Source organism: Heptranchias perlo, chromosome 15, assembly GCF_035084215.1.
Source record: "Heptranchias perlo isolate sHepPer1 chromosome 15, sHepPer1.hap1, whole genome shotgun sequence".
Classification (NCBI taxonomy): Eukaryota; Metazoa; Chordata; class Chondrichthyes; order Hexanchiformes; family Hexanchidae; genus Heptranchias; species Heptranchias perlo.
Genome location: NC_090339.1, coordinates 53577493 through 53603938, shown reverse-complemented (window position 1 = coordinate 53603938; position 26446 = coordinate 53577493). Strand labels below are relative to the sequence as shown.

The following is a 26446-nucleotide window of genomic DNA, read 5'->3' as shown; positions in this document are numbered from 1 at the left end:
ATTCAGTTTTATAAAGTAAATTCAAGGAAAATAATGACTGCCTTTTTTGCTAGTGAAGGGCATTTTATTGTGCCCAGTGGAACTTTCCAGCTGTTACAGGCAGATACATGGGACAAATGTCTATTAAGCACAAATTAATTGTTTTTTTTAAATCTCCTATCACTAGATAAAAGTGGCAACATTTCATGTACTTTATTTGAATAATTAATGTATTCAGATTCCTGAATTATTCATAACATGAGCCTTTTACATATCTACTACTCCCTTTGCTGTATTTTAGAAAATATCCTGCCGATTCCCATAGTGAATCTCCTCTTGGATCTAATTGAGAGTATTGTCGACTTATTGCTTCCACTAAAATCAACCCCAAACACATTTTAGGGATGTACAAGAATGTTCCCCTGAACTGTCGATTACAAACAAACAGAAATCAAAAGCCTGTTCAGTTGCAGAGGGTTATATGGGGAGCCTGGTTAATGCTAAGTAGTCATTTACATAACCAGCTGCTATTTACTTGATTGATTTTTTTAAAAAAAAGATTTATGGTTTGAGCTTTCAGGATCTTTGTGTCAGATGGATGATGTAAAAGCATTTTTGGAATTTTTGACTGTTTAAAGTTTTTCAACTTTAGAAGCATTGAACAACTTTGGCGAACTAAATTCTCGAATTACATCTGCTCTCCAATTCCAAATGCTTATCCTAGAGGATTGTAAACAATTTTACAACACCAAGTTATAGTCCAGCAATTTTATTTTAAATTCACAAGCTTTCGGAGGCTTCCTCCTTCGTCAGGTGAACGATGACAATTTAAAATAAAATATAATGTGAATTTAAAATAAAATTGCTGGACTATAACTTGGTGTTGTAAAATTGTTTACAATTGTCAACCCCAGTCCATCACCGGCATCTCCACATCATGACTACCATATCCTAGAGGATGCTAACTTCATCTTGCTGAGGCAAGGTGGAACCCCTATCCACCCTCAGTTTTTCGGCAGGATGCTTTTTTTAATATGTTTACTGGTTCCTTGGTCTGACATTGATATCTTCTACTGATTCCCTCAATTTTTATTTTGATATAGTGAAGTTTTCAACATTTGTCCTTTTTTTCTAGTCGTTGGGAGGCTCAGATTCTCTACATTGCACTGTTTGGAAAGCTGCAAGAATGTGAAGAGGTTTAATTGGAAGTTTAATCAGAGACCTAATGAGCATTGAGAAAGCCTTGTATATTGTAGGAATCCACTATCACAGCAGGTGGTAGTATCCCTTTCATGACAACGGCTGGAGCCCTCAAGCATAGAACCAGATAAACGACTCTTATTGCGGCCAGTGTGCAGACCTTGGCCATTAAGTTCTTGTGGAACAGCTTTGTCCTTGTATATTATTTTAGATTTGGCTCGGAGTACTTGTTTGTTGAAGTATTTCCAATACTAAATGCTTCCTGATGAAAACCTAAGTTGGCTGACATTTTGGTAGATGAATAGTTTTAACGTATGGTCTCAAGTTCAATCCTTTGGGACTGCCTTTCACTCTTTTCTTGACAAAGTTGGATGAGTTTTTGACAAGGAGGGTACGTGTCGCATCACGCAATAGGGCAGCTTTCCAACTTATTTGGGAAAGTAGAGATAATTGGCACACTACTCTTTCACTTCTGGGGCTTGGGTCTCACATCCAACCTTGAATACAACAACAACTTGCATCTATATAGCGCCTGTAAGTTTGTAAAACGTCGCAAGGCGCTTCATAGAAGTGTAGTCAGATTAAAAAATTGATACCCAGCCAAAGAAGGCAACATTCGGACAGGTGACCAAAAGCTTGATCAAAGAGGTAAGTCTTAAGGAGCGTCTTAAAGGTTTGGGGAGGGATTTCCAAGCTTTGGGCCTAGACAGCAGAAGGCACTGCCACCAATGGTGGGGCGAAGAAAGTCGGGGATGTACAATAGGCCAGAGTTGGAGGAGCACAAAGTTTCCGGGAGATGAAAGTTCCTCTGTTGATTGTGAGGGTCCCATGAACAATGATTTTGGGTAATTTCTATGTTTTAGAAACATAGAAACATTCACCTGATGAAGGAGGAAGCCTCCGAAAGCTTGTGATTTTCAAATAAAATTGTTGGACTATAACCTAGTGTTGTAAGATTGTTTACGTTTGTCAACCCCAGTCCATCACCGGCATCTCCACATCATGGCTTCTTAAATATATTCAGTGACTTGGCCTCCACAGCCTTCTGTGGTAGAGAATTCCACTTCACACCCTCTGAGTGAAGAAGTTTCTCCTCATCTCAGTCCTAAATGTCCTACCCCATATCCTGAGACTGTGACCCCTCGTTCTGGACCCCCCCAGCCAGGGGAAACACCCTCCCTGCATTCAGTCTGTCTAGCCCTGTCAGAATTTTATATGTTTCAATGCGATCCCCTCTCGTTCTTCTAAATTCGAGTGAATACAGGCTGAGTCGACCCAATCTCTCCTCGTACGACAGTCCTGCCATCCCAGGAATCAGTCTGGTGAACCTTCGCTGCACTCCCTCTATGGCAAGTATAGCCTTTCTTGTGTACAGTTTTGGTCTCCTTACCTAATACTCCAGGTGTGGTCTCACCAAGGCCCTGTATAACTGCAGTACGACATCTTGCTCCTATACTCAAATCCTCTTGCAATGAAGGCGAACATACCATTTGCCTTCCTAACTGCTTGCTGCACCTGCATATTTGCTTTTAGTGACTGATGTACAAGGACACCCAGGTCCCTTTGTACATCAACATTCCCCAATCCATCACCATTTACATAATACTCTGCCTTTCTGTTATTCCTTCCAAAGTGGATAACTTCACATTTATCCACATTATACTGCATCTACCATGTATTTGCCCACTTACTCAACTTGTCTAAATCGCCTTGAAGCTTCTTTGCATCCTCCTCACAGTTTTAGTGGTTATGGGTGCACAGTGTAAAACTGCACAATTTAGCACAAAATTTGTACTCACTCGAGATTATAATAGCTGATGTGGGAGGTGCAAAAGTTTAGTAGTTATTCTAAAGTTGGGCTAAAGCACATTGTATATTGCACATAGTAAAAGAACCTTTGCACTGTAGCCAGCTATGTTATACCTGACTTAAGAGTGCTTGGTAAAATTTGGAGGTGGATAAAGAATTGGCTGAAAGGGAAGAGTCGGTGGGTATTAAACATGGGAATGATATTGGCCTGGGGAGATGTACTGAAGGGAGTGTCCTCGGACTTCCCACTGCTCCTGATCTATATGAATAACGTGGATTCAGAAACACAATACATGTTGGTTATATTTGCAGATAAAGTAATACTAAACTGGGGATGGGGGTAGTTGAGTCATGAAGTAGCAAGGAATTACAGAAGAACCTGGACAAAATTTGCAAGTGGGCAGAACTGTGGTAACTGAAATTCAGTACAGATAAGTACTAGTTGTTAAACATTGGAAGAAAAATGGATGACCTAATGAATGGTGTTGAACTAGCTAGGAGAGAAGCTGAAAGAGATCTGACCATGTTGGAATCAATGCTTGCCCATGTCTAGAAATTGTGGAGCTGCAATCAATAAACTAAACAGAATGCTGAGTTATATTGCCAAAGTATAAGGTCGTCACACTGAAGCTGTATAGTGCTTTGGTCAGGCGGCGCCATGAATACTGCATTCCCCAAGGAACAAACCTTGAAAACGTTATGTAGAACTACTATGTGACTGATCTCTAGTGACAGAGGACTGTATTTGGAGAATAAGTTTGAAAAATTTGGAGGAAAATAAGAGGGAACCATTTGGAGGTACTTATAGAGACAAGTGGAATAGAAGAATTAATCTGGAGCACTATTTCAAGTTAAATTGTGACTGCAGGATATGGGAACCTGGATACAGACAAAGAGTGATTAATATTTGGAATGGTCTTCCAGCTAGTTAGTGGAGGCAAAAACTCTGGAATTGTTAGAGGCAGTTAGGTGCTGTGACAAGGAAACCATAGGTTTCTGTGGAGACATGTGACAAATGGGCTGGATGGCCTTCTTTATCTGTAATCTTTCATCCTGATGCTGGGCTAAAAAAAGGAAAAAATAATGTTCCATTCCAAGAAATATCATGCAGAGGTTATGGAAGTCCTAATCTTTGAGTGTTCTGCAATTCAATTCAAAGAAGTGTTGTAGTCAAGTCCTTTGGCAGTCATCCAGGATTTGAAATGGTAAATTGAAATATATGTTAATGTCAAGTACCCAGTCATAAACGAGACAAATTTCCAAAAATTGTGTGTCTTGAACACAACATAATGTGATGTTCAATTATTTAGTCACTTAAACTATGTTTGCTCACCAGCAGGGTTTTTGCCACAGCAGCTGACTTGCAGACAATTCACAGGGCGTGATTTTATTTAGCGGTCTGGGAATATTCCTTTTTGATGTTGTGCCTGTACTGAGCCAAATACTCCAGAATCGTGAAATTATTTTTTTTACCAAGTAACTTGGAATATTTTATTCTAGCTACAACTCCTAAAAGTTATTAAAACTGCCTCCTCAAAAGAAATTGCTGGACTATAACTTGGTGTTGTAAAATTGTTTACAATCCTCAAAAGAGAAGGAATAAAAAAATGTTGAACTTTTAAATTATGCAGAGTGCACAGCATGTGGTTCTTTTTTCTCTCTCTCTCTCTTTATATTACCTAAACCGACTGTGTAAAATTATCTAGTAGTAAATCTTAGTGTACCTGCATTCTCATTGTGATATGTGCTGAAGTAACTACTTGGTCAGTTGAGCCAAAGGATGTACATCCCTGGTTGCTGAGTTTAATGCTCTTGATTGTCGTCAGACAGGGGAGGAGCATGTCCTAGGTGCATTGCTGAAACTTAATGCCTGACTAGGTAATAGTGGAGTAATTTTAACCGCATTTGTTGAGATATCTGTGTGCTGAACCATTCTGCTCTCCCAATGAAACATGGGAGGAAAAAGTTTTTTTTTGTACTCAATTTTTAAGTTTGCTTTCCCCATGTGTAATCCTCAAATAGTTAATTCAGTTACCTCAACTGCTCTTACTACTACATAAAACAAAATTTTTTGACAGTGATAATTTTACAAAATGTTCCCAATGTTCTGTGGTGATAACATATGTTTCAGGTCTAGCAGACAGCAGCCTAATGCAGTATGAGATAGCACAGCCTCTTTCACATGTATTTCAGCTAGCAATAAGTTTGTTCAATTTTTGTTTCTGTAAGGAACAGGGTGACATTTGTACACAAAACTGCTTTCAATTAAAATCTCATCCTGTGCCGTCGGAATGACAACACTGTTAAAGACCGAGGGAGTAAGAAAAGGACTCTGAAGGGAAGGGGGGGAAGGAAAGCTTACCATTGGAGCCTTCCCAAATCTCCCAGCAGCAAATCGGGGAGGGGAAGTGACATGATTGAATGGCTATTACAGACATTGAGATTTTCAGCCAGGAGTTACGGCCCGTTGGAACATTTGGAAAATTTATTGATTCTCTCTCTCTCTCGGAACTGGGACCTTCCTATCTATATGACTCAACTACATATTGGGTAGTACAGATACTAACTCAGCCATAGGGAGAGCGTTGCAATTTGTATGAGACTACAGTATATTCAATTATTCTCAAGGGTGTTATAATTTTAGGGGTATGGTGCGTTTCTAAGACTTGAGTTTGAAACAAACTGTGATGGACTGCTTTCTGATGATCCCAGTCAAACTGCATTATGGGAAAATAATTAAAGGCATCTTGGCTGACCTACACTGCTTGGAGACTTGGGACTAGTTGAACTTATCTCCAAGGGTGTTTTTATCTATTGGTGAGATTCTGGTTAATGTTTGCTTTGAGCCTGACATATTCTTTGCTGGTAATGACACCTTGTTTATAGTAGCAAACAGGAGCCAAATCAATGCATTATTTATCCCCTGTTTTCCCTGATCAATATAAAGAATCTAAAAAAGGGGCTTAAATGTAACCCTTGGGTTTTGAAAATTTGTCAGACAAAGAATTATTGTTGAAGTTGCTTTCTGTTGTGAGCAGTTGAAAGTAAAATAATAACTTTTAAATTCTCAATGATCGAAAAAAAAATAGCTGCTGCCAGCATGGCTGTTTGCCGCTCACTTCCTGCTTTCCCACTACTGCTGCAACTGAAGCCATTTTTAGGGGACTTCCCAGTCTCATGGGGCCCGATATTAGCACCCACTATCTGGTACGTTCCTGGCGGGGGGGGCTCCAAAAATCGGGGATTCCCGGGGCGGGTTGGGAGCCCGGCTCCAACCCGCCCACTTCCGGGTTCCCCACAGACACGCTGACATGCGCGCGCAGCCCCTGCGTGTGGGACTCCCGCAGGCAATTAAATCCGGCGGGGTGCCACTTGACAGTATTTATTGTGCTATTTCAGGTCGTTAACAGATCTGATTAAGGGAATATGTCAGGAGGGGTGGGATTTTAGAAACAACTGGGACTGTTTCCCGTACTGGGGGAAACACTCCCAGTTGAAATGGACATGTTGCAGCTATCAGCTAGTGGCAACTGCAAAGGTCCATTTGACAGGGGTGGGGAGACCCTCACTCATTGCAGGAGGCCACTCTGTCACTTGGGACAAAGTTTGGCCTCCACCACCCTCCTCCTAACAATCAAATTCACCAACTTGCACACTTACCCAGGGGTCCAGACACATGTACCTACCTTGCGGACCCCCTCAGATGTACATCTTCCAGATGGGGGCCGCTGTAGCTGCAGTCATGACCTCCTCGGAGGGCGAACAGCCTCGCCGGCCACGCCGTCCACCTCTGATGCGTGGAGCTCCACAACACAGTGCTGTGACATATCCACCTGCACAGCAGGAGGGAGGGCAACCGCAGAAAGAGATGCGTCGTAGAGGGCACTACCCTCACCACAGGGTCCACAGACCGAGGCTCAGCTTCCTGGACCTCTCTGAGGAGCAGTGCACACGGAGGCTCAGAGTCACTCGACATGCAGTCATGGACATCTGCAGCCTCCTTCATGCCAAGCTGCTCCCGGCTGGCCCGAGCACCATCATCTTACCTGTCGCTGTCAAAGTCACCACTGCCCTCAACAACTTCTCCGCATCCTTTCAGAGTGCCACCGGGGACATCGCCAACGTCTCTCAGTCGTCTGCACAAAAGAGCCCTGCAAATACACCTACACCCACTCTGCAGTGACACAGTGGGTGGCATCAGTTGTGGGTCTTCATTGTGATCCTCAGGAAAGGGCATTATTGCACAAACCAGACAAGATTCGCTAAGACGTGGCAGTAGTGGTGCCAATATAATATGTGATGTGAGTTGGTCAGAAATTCAATATAAGTAAAAACCATGACAAACCCTCAAACACCCTTGTGCATCCCCTTCATGCTCGCGACACGTTTGCCTTACGCTGCCTACTGCACATATGTGATGCATACCTTGTGGCTGCAGCACAGGTAGTGGCAGGTTGAGTGAGGCTGACCGTGAAAGAGATGCATGAGAGGGTGAGTATGAGATAGAGCCATGAGATTGTAAGAGGATTGGGTTGAGTGGTAGTGGCAGGATGAGTACTGGCGAGGTGAGTAAGTGCAGGTTAGATGAGGATGAGCTTTGAGTGGGTGTGAGGGGTGATGTGACAGAGTAGTGTTGGCAGTGCAGAAGGAGATGTGGGGTGGGGGCGGTGATGTGGCAGACGGAGTGTAGGGGAATGAGTAAGTGTACTCGCTTTGGCTGACCTACTGAGGTCATTGCAGCGCCTCCTGCACTGTATGCAGGTGTGCGATATGTTGGTGGTGCAGGTGACCTCCTCTGCCACCTCGAGCCAGGCCTTCTTGGTGGCAGAGGCAGGCCGTTTCCTCCCGCCCGCCGGGGGGAAGATCTCTGTCCTCCTCCTCCTCCTCCTCCTCCTCCTCCTCCTCACCCCATCCAATGATACCTGGAGTGAGGCATCATTAAACCTGGGAGCAGACTTTCCCCTGGGCTTCTCCATGCTGTACTTTTTCCTATTTCTTGCAGCATCTGTCAGTGGAGGACTGCCCCTTTAAATAGAGCTCCTCCTGCAGTCCGCCCGACACGCAGATCAGCAGCGGGGAACCCGGAAGACCAGGTAAGTGGATCCAATTAGGCTGCAATTTCACCGGGCGCGTTACCCACGCGCCCAGTCGCGCGCCCCCCCCGCGAACCCGCAGCCCTCCTAATATCGAGCCCATGGTTTCTCCAACTGTAAAACTGCCCTGTAACAAATGTTCAAAATGTTGCAAGTATACATTGATTGCTGCATGCACCATTATTTAAAAAAATGTTAGGGAAATTGAGGAGACAAATGCATCAGTAAGTCCACAGAAAAATATTTTGGTTGCAATAGGGCTACTTTACTCTTTGCTTCTCGCAGCACCTTTTTCTTCCCTGCTGTTGGTGAAACACTTCTAAACCGTAAATGGCAGCATCAACAGTAGGAGGTAGAAAATTGTGCTGTAAACACAATGAGATTGCTGTCTGCATCAGGTTGGTTTAGGTTAGCTTAGATTCTGCACTTGACTTTTCATGGGACTTTAAAAATGGTCACTTCAGCAAATAAGATACTTGAAGTTGAGTAGCTGCTAATAGTAAAACTACCCATAACCAGCAGCCATTCTTCACTTACATTACTGAGACTCTATAAGCCCTTCCAAAAATAAGTATGCCCTGGTGTCAAGTCCTCAATAGGATGAGCTCGATCCCTGTTGGTTCCAGTTGAATGGATTTGTTTATATTTGCATCCAGCAGTGTACTGAAAGCATGATTTACATTTGCCAAAAAGAAAACCCTGAAGGCTGATTTCTGAGTCCTAGCTAGCATGGATTAACTGGGCTTTCGATTAAAGTGTCAGGATTCAACAGCATTGACACCAAAAAATGAAACCAGCCTCAGACCAGATGGCTCATCTAAGATCAGGAGGAACCCCTCGAGCCTGCTCCACCATTCAGTTAGATCATGGCTGATGTGTATCTCAACTCCATTTACCCGCCTTGGCTGCATATCCCACTTCATGGAGTTAAAGGATCTGGAATTCAAAAGTAAACATAGAAAATGCTGGAAATGCGCAGCCAGAACCCAAAAGGGGAAAGCAAACTTAACATTTCAGGTGTCTAATGAAGAGTCCCACTGAAATATTAACCTCTCTTTCTCTTCCAGATGCTTATTAACCTCCTATGCCTCTCAGAATTTTCTGTTTTTATTTCAGTTCGAGGAACTGCAGTGCCTGTTTGCCCACTTTTAGATCACGGAGCCAAGATGCAGGATTCCTTTCAGACCTTTTGTCTGGTTTTTAGGAAGTTGGAGCAATAGTAATGTGCTACCCTAGGATCCCACAATGCTTTGTAAATACAAAGGACCAAAATATTAGCTAACTATGCCAGGTGGCATTAGTAACAACATCCAGTGTGAACAATGCACAACCTTTATTTCAGTTTTCAAAATCTAAAGCCGGATTGCGTCACAGTTTTCGATCTAATGGCTTTGAATAATTTCAATATGCATATTAGTCTATTTTACTGCAGAAAATTTTTATTCCTGTTTGTATTGCCTTTTTTTTCTTATAATGCTTGCTACTTTGTATTAGGAAATTAGCCCAAAGCCAATTGTGCTATATGGAAGCAATTATAATTGTTGTTTGTGTTATAAATGTTGGTCAGGAATACAAGAACTGCAAGCAGTCACTATAGTCTAGGTACATGCGACTGAAGTACCTGATTAGCACGCTGATGTACTCTTGCCCATGGATCCTGTGTTACAAATCAATCATCTTTGTCATAGCAGGAAAGGGCTTTTCTGCACTAAGATAACTTACTGAACCACAGAAATACCTTTAATTGACAGTCGTACTCCATGCCCTTGATACGCAATTTCTTTAACACGAGGATTAACAGTCATTACCTCGTTACTCTTGGTTTACAGGAAAATGATCTGTAGATGAATATTGGAAAATTCTTTGTCTCCCTTATATATTGAAATAACATTTTTTGTTCCAAAACTTTATGTAATTTAAGAACTGTTCTTCGATTCAGCATTTTTTCCTACTTCAGAAGTTGGAAAAATCATCATTGCAGATGTTTGACGATAAGAATATTTGTATTTTGAAATTTGAATAGCTTGTGGTGGCCTCGCCCTGTGGCTTGGCAAATTTATCCAGTGAGTAGATAAGCCATACAGATCAGGGAGGAGCCAAGCTTGATTTCCTCTTTGTTGAGCTAGCTGATCTTAGGGTGGGTGCAGTAGGGATGCTACAATTGGCCTCAGTATCCCTGGGCTTAGGAGGTGAAAATTGGCCAGAGTTCATGCTTCCACTATCCACAAGAGCACGTGAGGACAGGTTTGGATTTGGTTGTGATGACCTGTGGTTAGTTAGCCTCCTGACACTAACCAGGCTGGCTCACAATTATTAGCCACTTGATTGAGGTTTATGGGGACAGTCAGCACTCAATGAATCGTACCCCAAAAAGGCATTAATATCTTCAGGAGACTATGGGCAACATTTGACAAGAAAAATATTCATAAGAAAGTCAGTGGCTGTGGGCAGTTTATTTGAGCTCTGTTCTTTACTTCTTGGACCTGAGTTTGAATATAACCGGAAATTTGGCCGCATAACAACAATTGCTGCATTTCAAAGTAATTTATTGTACGTGAAGCACTTTGAGAGACATGATAGTGTTATATAATACAAGTCTTGTTTTTCTTTTCAAAATGCTAGGATGAAGGCCTCCTCTACTAGTGGTAAGGGTTCTAAGTAGAACAAATATGAGGCAAATTCAACCCAGTTCCGTGTGGTATTAGTCCACTGTACAAAGTTGCTAAATTCCGGGTATGATAGGAACAGGAGTCGGCCATTTAGCTCCTCGAGCCTGTTCTGCCATTAATTGAGATCATGGCTGATCTGTGACCTAACTCCATATACCCACCTTAGCCCCATATCCCTTAATACCTTTGGTTAACAAAAATCTCAGATTTAAAATTAACAATTGAGCTAGCATCAACTGCTGTTGTGGAAGAGTTCCAAATTTCTACCACTCTGTGTGTAGAAGTGTTTCTTAACTTCACTCCTGAAAGTCCTGGCTCTAATTTTTAGGCCATGTCTCCTAGTCCTAGACTCACCAACCAACGGAAATAGTTTCTCTCTATCAACTCTATCATTTCCCTTTAATATTTTGAACACTTTGATCAAATCACCCCTTAATCTTCTAAATTCCAGGGACTACAATCCTAGTTTATGTAATCTCTCCTCGTAATTTAACCCTTGGAGTCTGGGTATCATTCTAATAAATCTACGCTGCAATCCCTCCAAGGCCAATATATCCTTCCTAAGGTGCGGTACCCAAAACTGAACACAGTACTCCAGGTGTGGTCTAACCAGGGCTTTGTAAAGCTGTAGCATGACTTCTGCCCCTTATATTCTAGTCCTCTGGATATATAGGGCAGCATTCCATCAGCCTTTTTTGATTATTTTCTGTACCTGCCCATGACATTTTAATGATCTATGTACACTGACCCCTAAGTCTCTTTGGACCACCACTATTTCGAGCTTTTCATCATTTAGAAAGTACTCTGATCTATCCTTTTTAGTTCCAAAGTGGATGACCTCACTTTTGCCTACATTAAAATCCATTTGCCACAGTTTTTCCCATTCACTTAATCTATTAATATCTCTCTGCTGTTTTATGCTTCCATCTACACTGCTTATAATGCTGCCTATCTTTGTGTCATTGGCAAACTTTGATATATGGCTCTTTATCCCGTCATCTAATTTGTTAATAAATACAGTGAATAGTTGAGACCCCCAACACAGATCCCTGTGGGACACCACTAATCACATCCTGCCAATGTGAGTACCTGCCTTTATCCCTACTCTCTCTCTCCTGCCACTCAGCCAATTTCCTAACCATGTCAAAAATTTGCCCTCAATTCCATGAGCTTCAACTTTAACTAACAGTCCCTTATGAGAGACTTTATCGTCTGCCTTCTGGAAGTCCATATAAACAACATCCATAGACATTCCCCTGTCCACTACTTTAGTCACCTCTTCAAAAAATTCAATCATGTCAGGGATGACCTGCCCTTTACAAATCCATGCTGGCTACCTCTGATCAGCTGAAAATTTTCACGGTGTTCAGTCACTCTATCCTTGATTATACACTCTAGTAATTTCCCGACAACAAATGTTATGCTAAGTGGTCTATAATTCCCTGATTTCCTTCTTTCACCTTCTTAAATAGCGGAGTGACGTGTAACTTTCCAATCCAAAGGAACGGTTCCTGAATCGAGAGAACTTTGGAAGATTATAGTTAGGATATCTGCAATGTTCTCACCTACTTCCTTTAATACCCTGGGATGGAAACCGTCTGGTCCTGGGGATTTGTCGCTCTTTAGTGCCATTATTTTCTTCATTACTGTTAATTTGCTTATGTTAATTATGGTGAGTCCCTGTCCCTGATTCAAAATTAGTTTCCTTGGAATGTCCAGCATGCTATCCTCTTCCTCTACTGTAAAAACTGACGCAAAATAATTATTTAACGTGTCCGCCATTTCCTTATTTTCATTTACAATAGCACCATTATCAGTTTTTCAGATGGAAATTCGATTAGCATGGCTTTTATAAGGCAGTGTCGAGCTGATGGGCATATTGGAGCAACGTAGAGAGACCTAACTAACCTCTGGATCTGTCTGTGCACGTGGCCTCTAAGTGTTTCATGTTAACACATTTCCCACATTGATGACCCTCACATAGATAAACTCTTAACAAAGAAGTTTTAAAAACATTTTAGTACTGATTGCGTTGAGTAGACGTTGGCAACAATTGGCACCTACATTTAAAAAATATAATTTTATAATCTGAAATCTGGCTTTAAACCTCATTAATATGTAATATTGGAACACATAAAGTGGGAAGAATCTTTTCCTAGTGAACACTGTATGCAACTGAAAGTTTTTGTTTAATTTTTTTAAAATTTAGATTTTTGTAGACCAAAAGACAGGTCATATAAACAGACACTGCCCTTCAGAGGATATGGTCTTCAGCAGATTTCATTAGTATAGATCGGTAGGAACTTTCTGACAATCTTGTGTAAGTAATAAGCTGTTTTTTTTGTTGCTATTTCTGTTTTGGAAGAGTGTTTTGATACTGGTTTCCTGGAGCCTACAAATCCAGTTACAGCTCACAAGTAGGTTTCTGTTGCTGCCAGATCAAATTATGTCCGATAAGCCATTTATATTTCCCAATACAGCTGATGGTTTAAGAACTGTGTGTTTGTTGTTGGTTGCACTTTTAAAACCATAAAAGTGCCTGCAGACTGTGTAATTGGAAAAGTCCACAGAAGGGGAGACAGGAAAGTAAACTTTCTCAGACATTTATTTTCAGTTTTGTAGCTAATTAAGGAAAGAGTAATATCTTGAGGTTTAGTTGCTGATTTTTTTTTTAAATAACATTTTAAAAAAATTCTCCTCTTCTTTCCATCTCCAAGGTATTTAAAATGGCTCTGGTGGGACTGGCATATGAAAGCACTAATGTCACAAGGGACTGATTTATAGATGATATTTTACTTGTGCAGTGATATCATTTAGATTTCTGTGTAATTAGAAAACTCCCTTATTCTGGATGGCCCAAAAGTGCCACATGCTGGTGTATCAAGACACCGTCTCCCCTTCCCTTGTTTCACCTCCAGTGGTAGACCATATGTTTGCTCTCAAAACGTTTTATACATGGCAAGTTTGTGGTTTAGATTTAGCCTTGAGTGGGAAGAGGGAGAGGTGACAAGTAGGTATAAGTCGCTTCCTAACAGGACAAAAAAATGTTGAATGAATCATCTCAGCCGGATTGCAACCACTGCCTGATGCCAAGTTACAAAAGGGTAAGGAGGTTATTTGCTTGCCCTCTGAGCTGGAAACAATAGCTGCTGGGATGGGAAGCAGTAAGCATTCACAGAAATAAATCCAAAGCTCCAGAGAAAAATAATAAAAATGGGTACGTGAAGAAAACTTTTACCAGTTCATAATTTTCGAAAACCATTTGCTCAGTTTGGTGGTGCCTTGACAGATTGACTAACAGTTGCATCTTTCATCAATAACAAGGATTATAAATCAAATATTTTGGAGCATACAAGTCCACCACATATACCTACCCTCCAATTTTCTGCAAATGCCAGCTAATCAAAGTGAGATATCAAGTAAGGTGATTGTTTCCATGGCAGCAATATGGGCACATATTGTGAGATCAACACAGCACTGAATTACATCTGTGTTTTTTCCTGTATCTGAAGAGTGGATTCTGTTTACTGACACCCTGCAAGACAGAACCTTCTGTTCTCATTAGTGCTATCATTGCATGAGTTGAGCAATTAAAGATCAGTGCTTTGGGGGAGATGAGCAGTTTAAGCTGAAGTACTTCGGCAGAACTACTGGAAGAAGAAAACGACTGCAAATGTTTCCTCCTGTGTGGACATGCTCTCTTTATTCTATCTGGGAAGGATATCCCCATCCCTACCCTAATCAGTGGCAACTGGCAGGGGACTTTGTCTGAGGATGCCTTTTCCAACCAGTTATCCTATCTTTGTGAGGCAGCTTGCACAGTGGAAAAATAGAAAATACCTCCTCCTTTAAGCATTTCTAAAGAAAAGCCAAAAAAAAGCTCCTATTCAATTAGCTATCTTTTGTTTTGTTCCGATGTTGCTGGAGGAGAAGTAATCTGAAGGAGTGGGTGGGAATGATTTGAGTCACATATTGGATGTTTTTGCCGTTTGACCTGTTTGTGTATAAGTGTAATATATTTTAACGGTTCTGGAGCAATTGCCATAGAGGCAGCTTGACCTGAATAAAAGGGCAATAAAGATGATGGAGCATTGAAGTTGGAGCTATACTGCTGGGATATGCCTCTAACTCTGACATTATAATATATTATTGCTAAGGTTCTTTTTTAGCAGTGAATTGCTGGGATATGTACCATATAATGTTTGTTTTATTGTAAAATCCATGGTTTTGCTGCACCGCATCCTTGAATTTTATACCCAGTTAGAAAAATCATTAAGTTGCAGCCTTCATGCATGCAAGTCATGAAATCTGTGTGAAGGTTCCACCCCGTGCACTGGATATTTAGTATTCTGTTATGCTACACACCATATTGTAAATATACTACAAAAATCTATTGTGTTAAATATACTTGAACTAGAAAATGCAGCGCCCCCTGACCGGTGCTACAACTTTCTGTGCTCTGGAGTGATAGTGCACAGGTCTGTGCTTGTGGTTTTCTTGATCACAGTTCTGCCATTCAAGGAAGACTCTGATCAAAGACTTTCCTGCACATGGAAGGAAGCTAAAGTTAGTAAATCTGAGGGCAGTCTTCCTGCTCAAGACTGATTTTGTACAGTAGTGATCCTATGCTTAAAAGAGCCTTGGCCGTGGGCTTGGTGCAGGTTGCACAGCACTGAGTAACCAAAAAAAGAGAAAAATAATATAGCATTTGTTGGTTGGGAAATAAGTCTCAAGTAAAAATGCTATTTACAGCCTCCAAAAAAGAAAGAGGCAACAGATTGTCTCATTAAATAGCCTGCACATTTTTCTTTTCCTTTAAAACATCAAGCAGAATATGCCTTAATTATCAGCACTGATCCTTTGGGTTTCTGCTTCCACAGGTGATGATGACAAAGAGGACCAAAGACATGGGTAAATTCAGCTCTGTCACCGTGTCCACCATTGACGAGGAGGAGGAGGAGATTGAAGCGGTGAGTTTTATCATTCAACAAAAGGCTCCATTAGATTGACACGCTGGGGGTGTTTGCTTCTGTATTGCTTGTTAGTTAGAAATGAGGTTGAACATTGAAAATCTATTTAACATTGACAAAGATTTAATATTGATCTTTAAAACGTTTTCAGAATTGCAATATTAATAATATCCATTATTAACATCCACTCTTGTTTTTGTTTTTTTATATCTCCATTCAAATTTGCTTATTGATTTTAAGGAAAATAAAAAATTGGTGTGACCTCATACACCCTCTCCAAATGACATGAATTGTACATTTGGATTGGAAAAATGCAAATGTTACTCCATTATTTAAGGAGGGAGAAACCAGGAAACTAAAGACCTGTCAGTTTAACGTTTATTCCAGGTGAATCTTAAATCTTCCATTATTTTGTAAAGACATCTTTGTCCAGGTAAAATGAGCTTATTACAGTTCCTCAATCCCTCCCCACTTTCCCTTGCACCAGTTACTAGTCTATAAAGTTAGGAAAAATACTTGCTGAGACTGCGTGCCTTGAAGCCTGCGTGGATTAACCTGTAGAGTGCGTTATTCATGTCCTGAGGATCCCACACCAACGTGGTTGACTTTTAACTGCCTTCTGAAGTGGCCTAGCAAGCCACACCATTCTATCACCACCCTCCCAGGGCAGCTAGGGATGGGCAATAAATGCTGACCTTGACAGCATCACCCACAAACCAGAATTAGTAAACAAACTGGTGAGGGAACATCTTGCAAATAGTGACCATAATATGATTGAATTTGAAATTAGGTTTGAGTGGGAGACGGGAGAGTCACAATCCAAGGTTTTAATTTTAAGTGAGGCAAACTTTGAAGGGATGAGAAATGAATTGACCGCAGTGAACTGAGCTGAACTGTTAATGGATAAACCTATAGACAAACAGTGGAAAGTATGCAAAGAAATATTTGGTACGAAGGTATGAGGAGTGAGTTGGCTGTGATAGATTGGGAAGCTTCATTAAAAGGCATGACGGTGGATAGGCAATGGCTAACATTTAAGGAACGAATGCATGAATTGCAGCAGTTATACATTCCTTTCTGCGCAAAAATACAAAAGGAAATGCGGCCCAACCATGGCTAACAAAAGAAATTAAGGATAGTATTAGATCCAAAGAGGAATCATATAAAGTTGCTAGAAAAAGTAGCAAGCCTGAGGATTGGGAGCAGTTTAGAATTCAGCAAAAAAGGACCAAGGGATAGATTAAGAGGGGAAAAATAGAGTATGAGCGTAAACTTGAAAGGAACATAAAAGTGGACTGTAAAAGCTTCTACAAGTATGTAAAAAGAAAAAGATTAGTGAAGACAAATGTAGGTCCCTTACAGTCAGAAATGGGAGAATTTATAATGGGGAACAGGGAAATAGCAGAGCAATTAAACAAATACTTTGGTTCTGTCTTCACGGAAAAGGACACAAATAACTTCCCAGAAATGCTAGGGACCCAAGGGACTAGTGAGAAGGAAGAATTAAAGGAAATTAGTATTAGTAAAAAAAAATAGTGCTGGAGAAATTAATGGGACTGAAAGCCGATAAATCCCCAGGACCTGATAATCTGCATCCCAGAATACTAAGAGGTAGCCATGGAAATAGTGGATGCATTAGTTGTCATCTTCCAAAATTCTTTAGATTATGGAACAGTTACTGCAGATTGGAGGGTGGCAAATGTAACCTCACTATTTTAAAAAAGGAAGGAGAGAAAACTGAACGACAGACCGGTTAGCCTAACATCAGTAGTGGGGAAAATGCTGGAGTCTATTATAAAGGATGTGATAACAGGGCACTTAGAAAATATCAACGGGATTAGACAAAGTCAACATGGATTTATGAAAGGGAAATCATGTTTGACAAACCTCCTGGAGTTTTTTGAGGATGTAACTGGTAGAATAGATAAGGGAGAACCAGTGGATGTGGTTTATTTGGATTTTCAGAAAGCCTTTGATAAAGTCCCACATAAGAGCAAAATTAAGGCACATGGGATTGGGGGTAATATACTGGCGTGGATTGAAAATTGGTTAACAGACAGGAAACAGAGGAGGAATAAATGGGTCTTTTTTGGGACTAGTGGGGTACCGCAGGGATCAGTGCTTGGGCCCCAGCTATTCAAAATATATATCAATGATGAGGGAACCAAATGTAATATTTCCAGTTTTGCTGATGACACAAAACTAGGTGGGATTGTGAGTTGTGAGGAGGATGCAAAGAGGCTTCAAGGCGATTTAGACAAGTTGAGTGAGTGGGCAAATACATGGCAGATGCAGTATAATGTGGATAAATGTGAAGTTATCCACTTTGGAAGGAAAAACAGAAAGGCAGAGTATTATTTAAATGGTGATAGATTGGGAAATGTTGATGTACAAAGGGACCTGGGTGTCCTTGTACACCAGTCACTGAAAGCAAACATGCAGGTGCAGCAAGCAGTTAGGAAGGCAAATGCTATGTTGGCCTTCATTGCAAGAGGATTTGAGTATAGGAGCAAGGATGTCTTACTGCAGTCATACAGGGCCTTGGTGAGACCACACCTGGAGTATTGTGTACAGTTCTGGTCTCCTTACCTAAGAAAGGATATACTTGACATAGAGGGAGTGCAGCGAAGGTTCACCAGACTGATCCCTGGGATGGCAGGACATGTCATATGAGAAGAGATTGGGTCGACTTGGCCTGTATTCGCTCGAGTTTAGAAGAATGAGAGGGGATCTCATTGAAACATAAAATTCTGACAGGGCTGGACAGACCGGATGCAGGGAGGATGTTTCCCCTGGCTGGGGGGGTCCTGAAACAGGGGTCACAGTCTCAGGATACGGGGTAGGACATTAAGGACTGAGATGAGGAGAAATTTCTTCACTCAGAGGGTGGTGAACCTGTGGAATTCTCTACCACAGAAGGCTGTGGAAGCCAAGTCACTGAATACATTTAAGAAGGCACTAGATAGATTTCTAGATACAGGAGGCATCAAGGGGTATGGGGAGAGAGCGGGAATCTGGTTTTGAGATAGAGGATCAGCCATGATCATATTGAATGGGGGAGCAGGCTCAAAGGGCTGAATGGCCTAATCCTGCTCCTATTTTCTATGTTTCTAATACAAAACCCATAAAAGACAAAGGCTCCACATATGTAGTTAAGCAACCATGATCAACAGATGGGGTAAAAATCAGTATCAAGCTGAAAGTGGACTGGGAGAGCTATAGAAAGCAACAAAGGGATACAAAGAAAGTAATAAGTGCAAAAGGGTATATGAAAAAAACTTGCAAGGGATATCAAAACTAACAGCAAACGTTTTTATAAATATATTAAGAGAAAGAGAGTGGTAAAGACAGATGCAGGTAAGACTTTAATGGACAATATGGAAAACTTATGAAATAAGTACTTTGTATCTGTTTTCACAGTGGAGGAAGAGGACAAAAGATCAGGGGTACAAGGGAAATCTAAAAATAAGTCAAGGGGAGAAACTTGGTGGATTTAATTTTTTTAAGTGATGAGGGAAGAAATAATGGTTCTTAAGATTGACAAATCTGATGGTTTCCACCCCAGAGTATTAAAAAATAGGTGAGGAAATTGCAGTTGCGTTTGTCACAATTTTCGATAACTCTCTAGATTCAGGAATTGTCTTTTGGATTGGAGAATTGCAGTCATCACTCCATTATTTAAGAAGGGAGAAACTAGAAAACTTACAGACCGGTCAGTTTAATGTTAGTTGTGGAGAAGTTACTGGAATCTACCATCAGACGCAGTGACTGAACACTCGGACAAGTATGAGCTGATCAAAGAGAGGCAGCATGGATTTGAGAAGAGTAGGTCATGTCTGACTGATCGAGTTGAATTTTTTGAGCAGGTCACTAGCATGGTAACTATGTTAGAGGATGGGTTCTCATTTATAATTTACTCCTCAAATCAATACAGTTCTTATACATTGAAAATCAGGTGTCACAGATTTATTAAGTGTACAATACATTCAAAAGTACTTAAACATACATTTAAAAGACAATATTTACAACTGAACCTGCTGGTATGGTTGGGACTTCAACGTGTTACAGTTCTGAGCTCAGTATCTTAGGCCTAGAGTATCCAAATATTCATTACAACAATCAGTTTTTATTTGTTTCTCTTATTTCCTCTAATTGACAATCCACACAATTCTGCATTACATAATTAATAAAATACATCTCCATATAACGAGAATTTAATTGACCTATCCCTATAACTTTAGTTTTCCTCACTTAACAAGCCCTTTTTTCTGTTGCACTAACAAGTATAATTCCTTTACTTTGTTATCTTATTGATAGTTTCGCTCTTGTTCCATGTAATTGCTAATCTACCAAATGAAACCTTTAATTATAAGTCTGTGTTTGCTCTTTTTATTATTCATACCAATTAAAAAGGGTAATGTATACCCTGATGTTTTACTTTGCCAAAACTAACTGTTTTTCCACACTGTTAGCAAATGATTCAATGGCAGTCTTTAATTAAGCCTCTTATTAATTCATCCTGAAACTGACCATTGCTACAAGGTGATCTAATTGAAGTGTTTATTAAACCTTCGGTAGGGTAGATACTGAGAAACTATTTCTTCTGTTGGGAATCCAAAACAAGGGGGCATAATCTTAAAATTAGAGCTAGGCCATTTAGGAGTGAAACAGGAAGCACTCCCCCCTGCCCCCACAGTTGGCCAAACCCAGCTCTGCCACTGAGTGGCAGTGTGCAGCTGAGCCCCATCCTGTCCTCGTTTGATAGCCATAAATTTTCCAGTCAGGCTCACTCGACATTGACCATAACTGATATGTGGCTGTTTTTGAAAAGGATTTCCCCCCATTCTAGCCTAGGGGCTGTGAGGCTAATTGTATTGCCCCTAGCTGTTTAGATCCTTTAACTGGACAGAAACCAGAAATCTTGGTCTGTATTGTTTAGTTCCATACTGGGCAGAATCTTTTCAATTAAGCCATGAGAGGAGCCATCTTTGGACAACAATGAACTCAACAGTATGCATTTAATTAGTTTTAGCTCATTCATTTTCCAAAAGCATGTTATCATTGTAGGAGGAAGAATACTGTTTGCTGTATTGTATTTGTAGCATCTTGTGAGATTTTGGGGGCTTGCAATTGATAAATTTGACCTTGAAAGGAAAACATTGAGAGAGCAGAATATTTTCCCCCTTACATCCCCCCCCCCCAACCACCCATGATTGTAACAGTTTCTCCTTCAGACTGTACAGCTGTTCATCCAGTTAAACTAAAGAGGCTATAACTTGTCAAGTCTGGGTCTGCCTGCCAGTTTGAGATGAGGTGCCCTTCGAAGAACAAATGTCTTTCCCTTCAGCTGCATTTTAAGAACATATCTGAAAACATTTATAAATCTAAAAATACGAGAGTGTGTACTTGGATGAATTTTCCTCCTGGGTCCGCCTGCACCATTTATTAATACTCATCCAAGAGGAAGGCTGATGACCTGCTCCCAGACCTCTGTCAACTCTGCTGTAATTATGTATAAGGCGATACATGAGAACAGTTCCTGAGAATGATTCTTGCCTGCAATAATTTGGAGATTGTGCATTACCACACAAATTGCATCCAATGAAAGGGGTAGATTTGATAAGAACCAAGGGCCTTTTTTTTCATTCTATAATTTGTAAATCTTCATTTGTTGTGGGTTCAGAACAACAAGCTCATAGCAACTCGGATCTCTATGAATGTTCGAATTAGAAATTGTCACTCAGTGCCGCTAATTCGTGTTTTATGTGTTCAACAGAGGGAGATTGCTGATTCCTACGCACAGAACGCCAAAGTGATTGAGAAGCAGCTGGAACGGAAAGGCATGAGCAAGAAAAGGCTGCAGGAACTGGTATACGAATTAGCATTTTTACCATCACTTACATCGAGCGTGAAAGATTCATTAGTCCAAGTTCAGGATCTGGATTTTTACACACTCAGAACCTGCAGAAAATCTCAGCATAAACTGTGGGATCTATAAAATTAATTAAAATGTTCCTGCAGTGTAATGCCATTTTTAAAAAAAAAGACAACAGCATTTCCACAGCTCACAGGAGATGCCTTTACTGGCAGAAGCCCACTAGTGCAGCAATACAATACCCACTAATCCAGCTAGGATTTTGCTGCTGGGCCAGATGTCTGTTTTGGCCCATGCACGAGTGGTATTCCACACATATGATTGTGACCGTTATTAGCTCCGTCTTTATAGTTAGTGCGCTCCCCCTTGCCCTCGCTGAATTCAACAAACAGCAGAAGATGCTTGGAACTGAGGCAGAGAGAAAAATGTGGGTGGTCCTTCACTCAGCCACTGTGTGGACAGTTTTTTAAAAAATTGATGTTTAAATGTTAGAAGCCCAAAGAGCTGTCGGTACTTTTTTCCATTGCGTACTTGGATAATGCCATTGTAGGATTTTAATCCTAGATCTGATTCCAGAAGACAAAACGTATAACATATAAACTATATTTTTTTGTTATTGAGGAACAAATTCAGCTCACTGAAAAAACAAAAAGTTGGCCCCTAGAACCTGTAGGATTCATGGCTGAAAATTATTGTTGATCCCAAATCCATATTATTAATGTAATTGCAAAAAAAAAAACAATAGGAGTAAAACTCACTGCTTCTATAATTCTCATCGATGCTTCCAATTAATTTGTGGTGATTGTTTTTGGAGCGAGGTGGATTTAAGTTTCCTTTTGTAAAGCTCAGTGTTTTCCTTTCTTTACAGGCGGAGTTGGAGGCTAAGAAAGCCAAGATGAAAGGTACCCTGATCGACAATCAGTTCAAATGAGCACTTTCATAGACTGCTGGTGAATTCCTCCCACGATCCCTGGTGCCCAACTGACCAACATCGAAGAGATTCTGTCATTTAATGGACCAGCTGTTAACAAACAGGGCCATTTGTACCACCTTCCATGTAGTCTGTAGGGAGTAAGGATAGATATGGGGAATGAACAATTTGTGTAACTGTGTTTTTGAGAATTATTGACTTTCATATTAAGGTCGCTTGAAAAAGGGGACTGTCTTGCATTTTGATATTTGCTTAGTTATACTGTAGTGATCTAAATATGTCTGTTGTAAAATAGAAATACTATTGGATAAGCAGTAGACATTTGTGAATCTGCTATATTTTATAAATTATTTTCTTTTACCCCCTTAAGCAGCTTCATACTCCAGGCAGTTTTCTGGTCTCCTGTTGTTCATGATCAGATCGCCAGAGGGTATGTTATAGCAAACGGCTTGCACACATATGAAGACTAAGTAAACTTCCATTTTTGTGGAGAAGCAGGTATATCCGCTTTCTGTCGTCCTCTGAAAGCACGGTGTGATCCCTGTTGTGTGCTACAGTTGGCTTTATTATCCCTGGGCTGCGGGAGAGGTGAAAATCACCCAGGAGTCCTATTCGTGATTGGCATCCAGTAACCGCTGTTGAAAAGTGTTCTCGCATGACCATTAGGGTTGGCTATGATTCCCCTTGTGGTTGAATATCCTGCCAAAACACACTGTATTGGCTCACACATGAAGAATGGCCACATGGCCCTGTTGTCACAAGGCACCGGTTGAACTGTATTCTCACACGAGTCATCCTCAGTATGCTACAATATTATCTTCCCTAAGGAACTTATCAGGTCCCTTCTTAAAGGACTATAGAGTACCCATACTCACAACATCCATGGGTAGCCTCTTCCAGAAGGTGAGAACCCTGAGAGAAAAGAAATACTCCCTTGTATCGTACGTGATCCTTTGCCTATTTTATAGGTATGTCCTCTATTTCTACTATCTCTATCCATTTCGAATATCTTAATCACTACTACTACATCCAATCCTTTCATAATTTTAAAACCCATAATCATATCCACCCTGAGCTAATGTTTCTCCAAAGTAAAGAACGCTAACTCTCTAATCTGGCCTTAGAGACCTCTCCATCATGTGCAAGAAAGCGTTCGGACGTTCTAACGTCTCCCACTTCTTAAAAAAAAAGAAACATTTTTACATTAGATTTTTTTTAATGGAAAGGTGATATCTTGACCATATTGTTGCATTTTAATGTGCACACCTACCACCTACCTAAAGTATTTCACTGAACCCAAAGCATTTAATGAAAACCTGGCTACGTTGTACAGTGACCAGCTGTGGTATCATTCAAATTGAAAACGAGATCTGATTTCAAACATGCCTATATTTATCTTTAATAAAGTAAAATCAGGAATGCTGGAAATATTGAATTAAAAACAGATGATTCTGACGATCAGCGTTTGAAAGAAAAATATGTTTTGTGTGGGACCCTTCACCAGAACTATCACCATATTTTCTTAAGAAACTTTAAATTGTTTTTATCTTCCACATGCTTTGCATTTCCACCATTTCATTTTTATGTCTTTGGTTTCCCCTCCCTTAATTCTTCATTTACATCAGTGGAATTGTGGAAAATAAAGTATATTTTGACTTAAAAGTGAAATAAATTGTTCAAAAGCAATGGGAGCATTCAAAAAAGGATGTGTAGAAAATTGACGTTTCCAACAGATTGCTTTGTTAAGAGAAAGGGGAACACTTTGAGAAGCTGGATGGCAGCTGCAGTGTTAGTGGCTGATGAGATTCTGTAAATCCTCATGCAGTGCACTCCAAATGTTGCCAGTTTCAGTCTGTTCACTTGTGTTTAAAAAAAACACAATTTTTCTCCAATGTTTTGTATTCTTAAGCAGAACATTCAAACCACTTTACAATAAATCACTTTAATAAATTAGTCTGGTTTATTTTTGTGGTGATTGCTGTTGGTTTTGTGGAGAAATCCCATAAAGTTTAGCATATGTTTCCTCTCGCCTGCTGTGGGGAAATAGCAAGTGCAAAAACTTACTGTCAAAAGGTGACCGATGTGAATTACAGTGGATGCTGCTCTTTGGTTAGTTTGTTGGAAATTTTTAGCATTCGATTGCAGCTCAGATGATGCGTGCTTAGCACTGCAAAAATAAATCTGCAAAAGGTTTGAAAGTCTCTGCATTTTAAATTTAGTAATGGTATTGATTCAGAAGTAAGCACAGAGCGTAAAATGGGTCAAAGTAGATCAACACCAAGATAACTGATTAAGCATATATTAGAATACCCCAGTGTGTGCTGGCAGGGTGAATGAAGTTGTTGGGATTTGATAATGTCGAAAATCATGATTTAGTAGTTTGCAGGTAACTTGACTCATTTACATTCTGGATTTGGCAACTATTATTTCTCCCTTCCTGTCGTTTTCCCCAACCCTACTAAAAAGCTTGCTTATCTTTAAGATTTCAGATCTGATGAAGAGTTACATCTGGAAAGTTAACTTGTCCTTTCTCTGGATGTAGACATATCTGTATATTTCTAGCGTTTGTTTCAGTAAATCTTGAGTGCCTTATGTGCGCAAAACTCACAAGATGGTTACAACCTGCAATACTTCCCTGGCCATCTCTTAGTATTACTAAGATTACATCCTATCTTTGAAAGGAGGGATAGACAAATAGGGATATAAGCAGGCAACGTTGACTAAGATTGGAAGCAAAGAATTATAGAATATGGGTTAAAATGAGCTTGGAAATCAGAATTTAATTCCTAAACTTGTCCCTGATTTCCCATTTGAACATGGAGACCAAGTTCGCTATCACTGTGGTTCGTCAGTGACAAAGTGGTTAGTGCATTGGCCTTTCACCTCTGGAGCAAGAATTCAAATCCAACCCAGACTGGCAGAGCGATCATTTTCTCTTGTCTGTGAGCAATAAAGGTTTAGCATGAAACTAATTTGGCCAGTCTCAAGTCCAATTTTTAGTAAGGGCAGGTGCACAGTATAAAGCAGTGAACAATTCAATGTAAATGTGTAGTCTTACTCAGGTTATCTGCTGTACAAATTGAGAAGATTGGTACAGTAGGCAGTGTTGTACTGAGGTTGAGGCTAAGGCACTTTGTTGAAGTAGAGTAAAGGAGCTTTGGTTGTAATTTGCCTGATCTGGGAGTGCTTGATACTAGGACCAAACATGGGAAATATGCTCCATTCTCCAATACTAATGCACCCTCACTTTGAGAGAAAAATTCACTTGAACAAATCTGTACATTTTGACATTTTCACTAATTAGATGTTGAATGAGCATTGCATTTCCCTTTTCATTATTTTTGTCTTTTTGGTCCTTGTAAATGACTTCACCCAATGTTCAAGCATAAAGATTGTGAAATGGTTGGTGAACAGGCAGCCATCAGAAAAGGTTATCAACCATTGGACCCGAGTAGTGCACATGTCTTGGGCTTAAATGACAGAGGTCATTTTGGATAGCATTTGTAAATTTACCATTTGGGAGTAGTCTTTATAGCTATGTCAAATACTATTGTTTGAATTTACTAGCAGAAAATTTCCTTTTGGCAGATTAGTTCATGTCAGGAGTTAAATTTGAAAAATTTCTTCCTTCTCCAAAGTTACTTGAGTTCATTTTAATTTATTTTTCTCTCTAATGTTCTCCCCTGCTGACGCTGACTGTTTTTTGATTGCTGTTCCACAGGCATCAGCCACTCTGCTGTGCCTCACTCAAATGATCATTCTTCATGGATCATGGCTGGAAATTATAGACCAGTTAGCCTAACATCTGTGGTGGGTAAAATTTTGGAGTCTATTATTAAGGAGACAGTAACGGAACATTTAGATAAACATAATTTAATAGGACAAAGTCAGCATGGCTTTATGAAGGGGAAGTCATGTCT

The 26446-nt window shown here is 40.3% G+C and overlaps 1 protein-coding gene across 1 annotated transcript in view; it reads left to right on the top strand.

Annotated features, from left to right (window-relative positions):
* Nucleotides 1-24479, top strand: part of steep1 (STING1 ER exit protein 1) — a 47860-nt gene extending 23381 nt beyond the window's left edge. Inside the window, exons 5-7 of the mRNA XM_067997233.1 lie at nt 15631-15720; nt 21497-21589; nt 22464-24479. Coding sequence (XP_067853334.1) covers nt 15631-15720; nt 21497-21589; nt 22464-22526 — 246 coding nt within the window. The 3' untranslated portion in view covers nt 22527-24479. The remainder of the gene's footprint in view (nt 1-15630; nt 15721-21496; nt 21590-22463) is intronic.
* The last annotated feature ends 1967 nt before the right edge of the window (nt 24480-26446 follow it).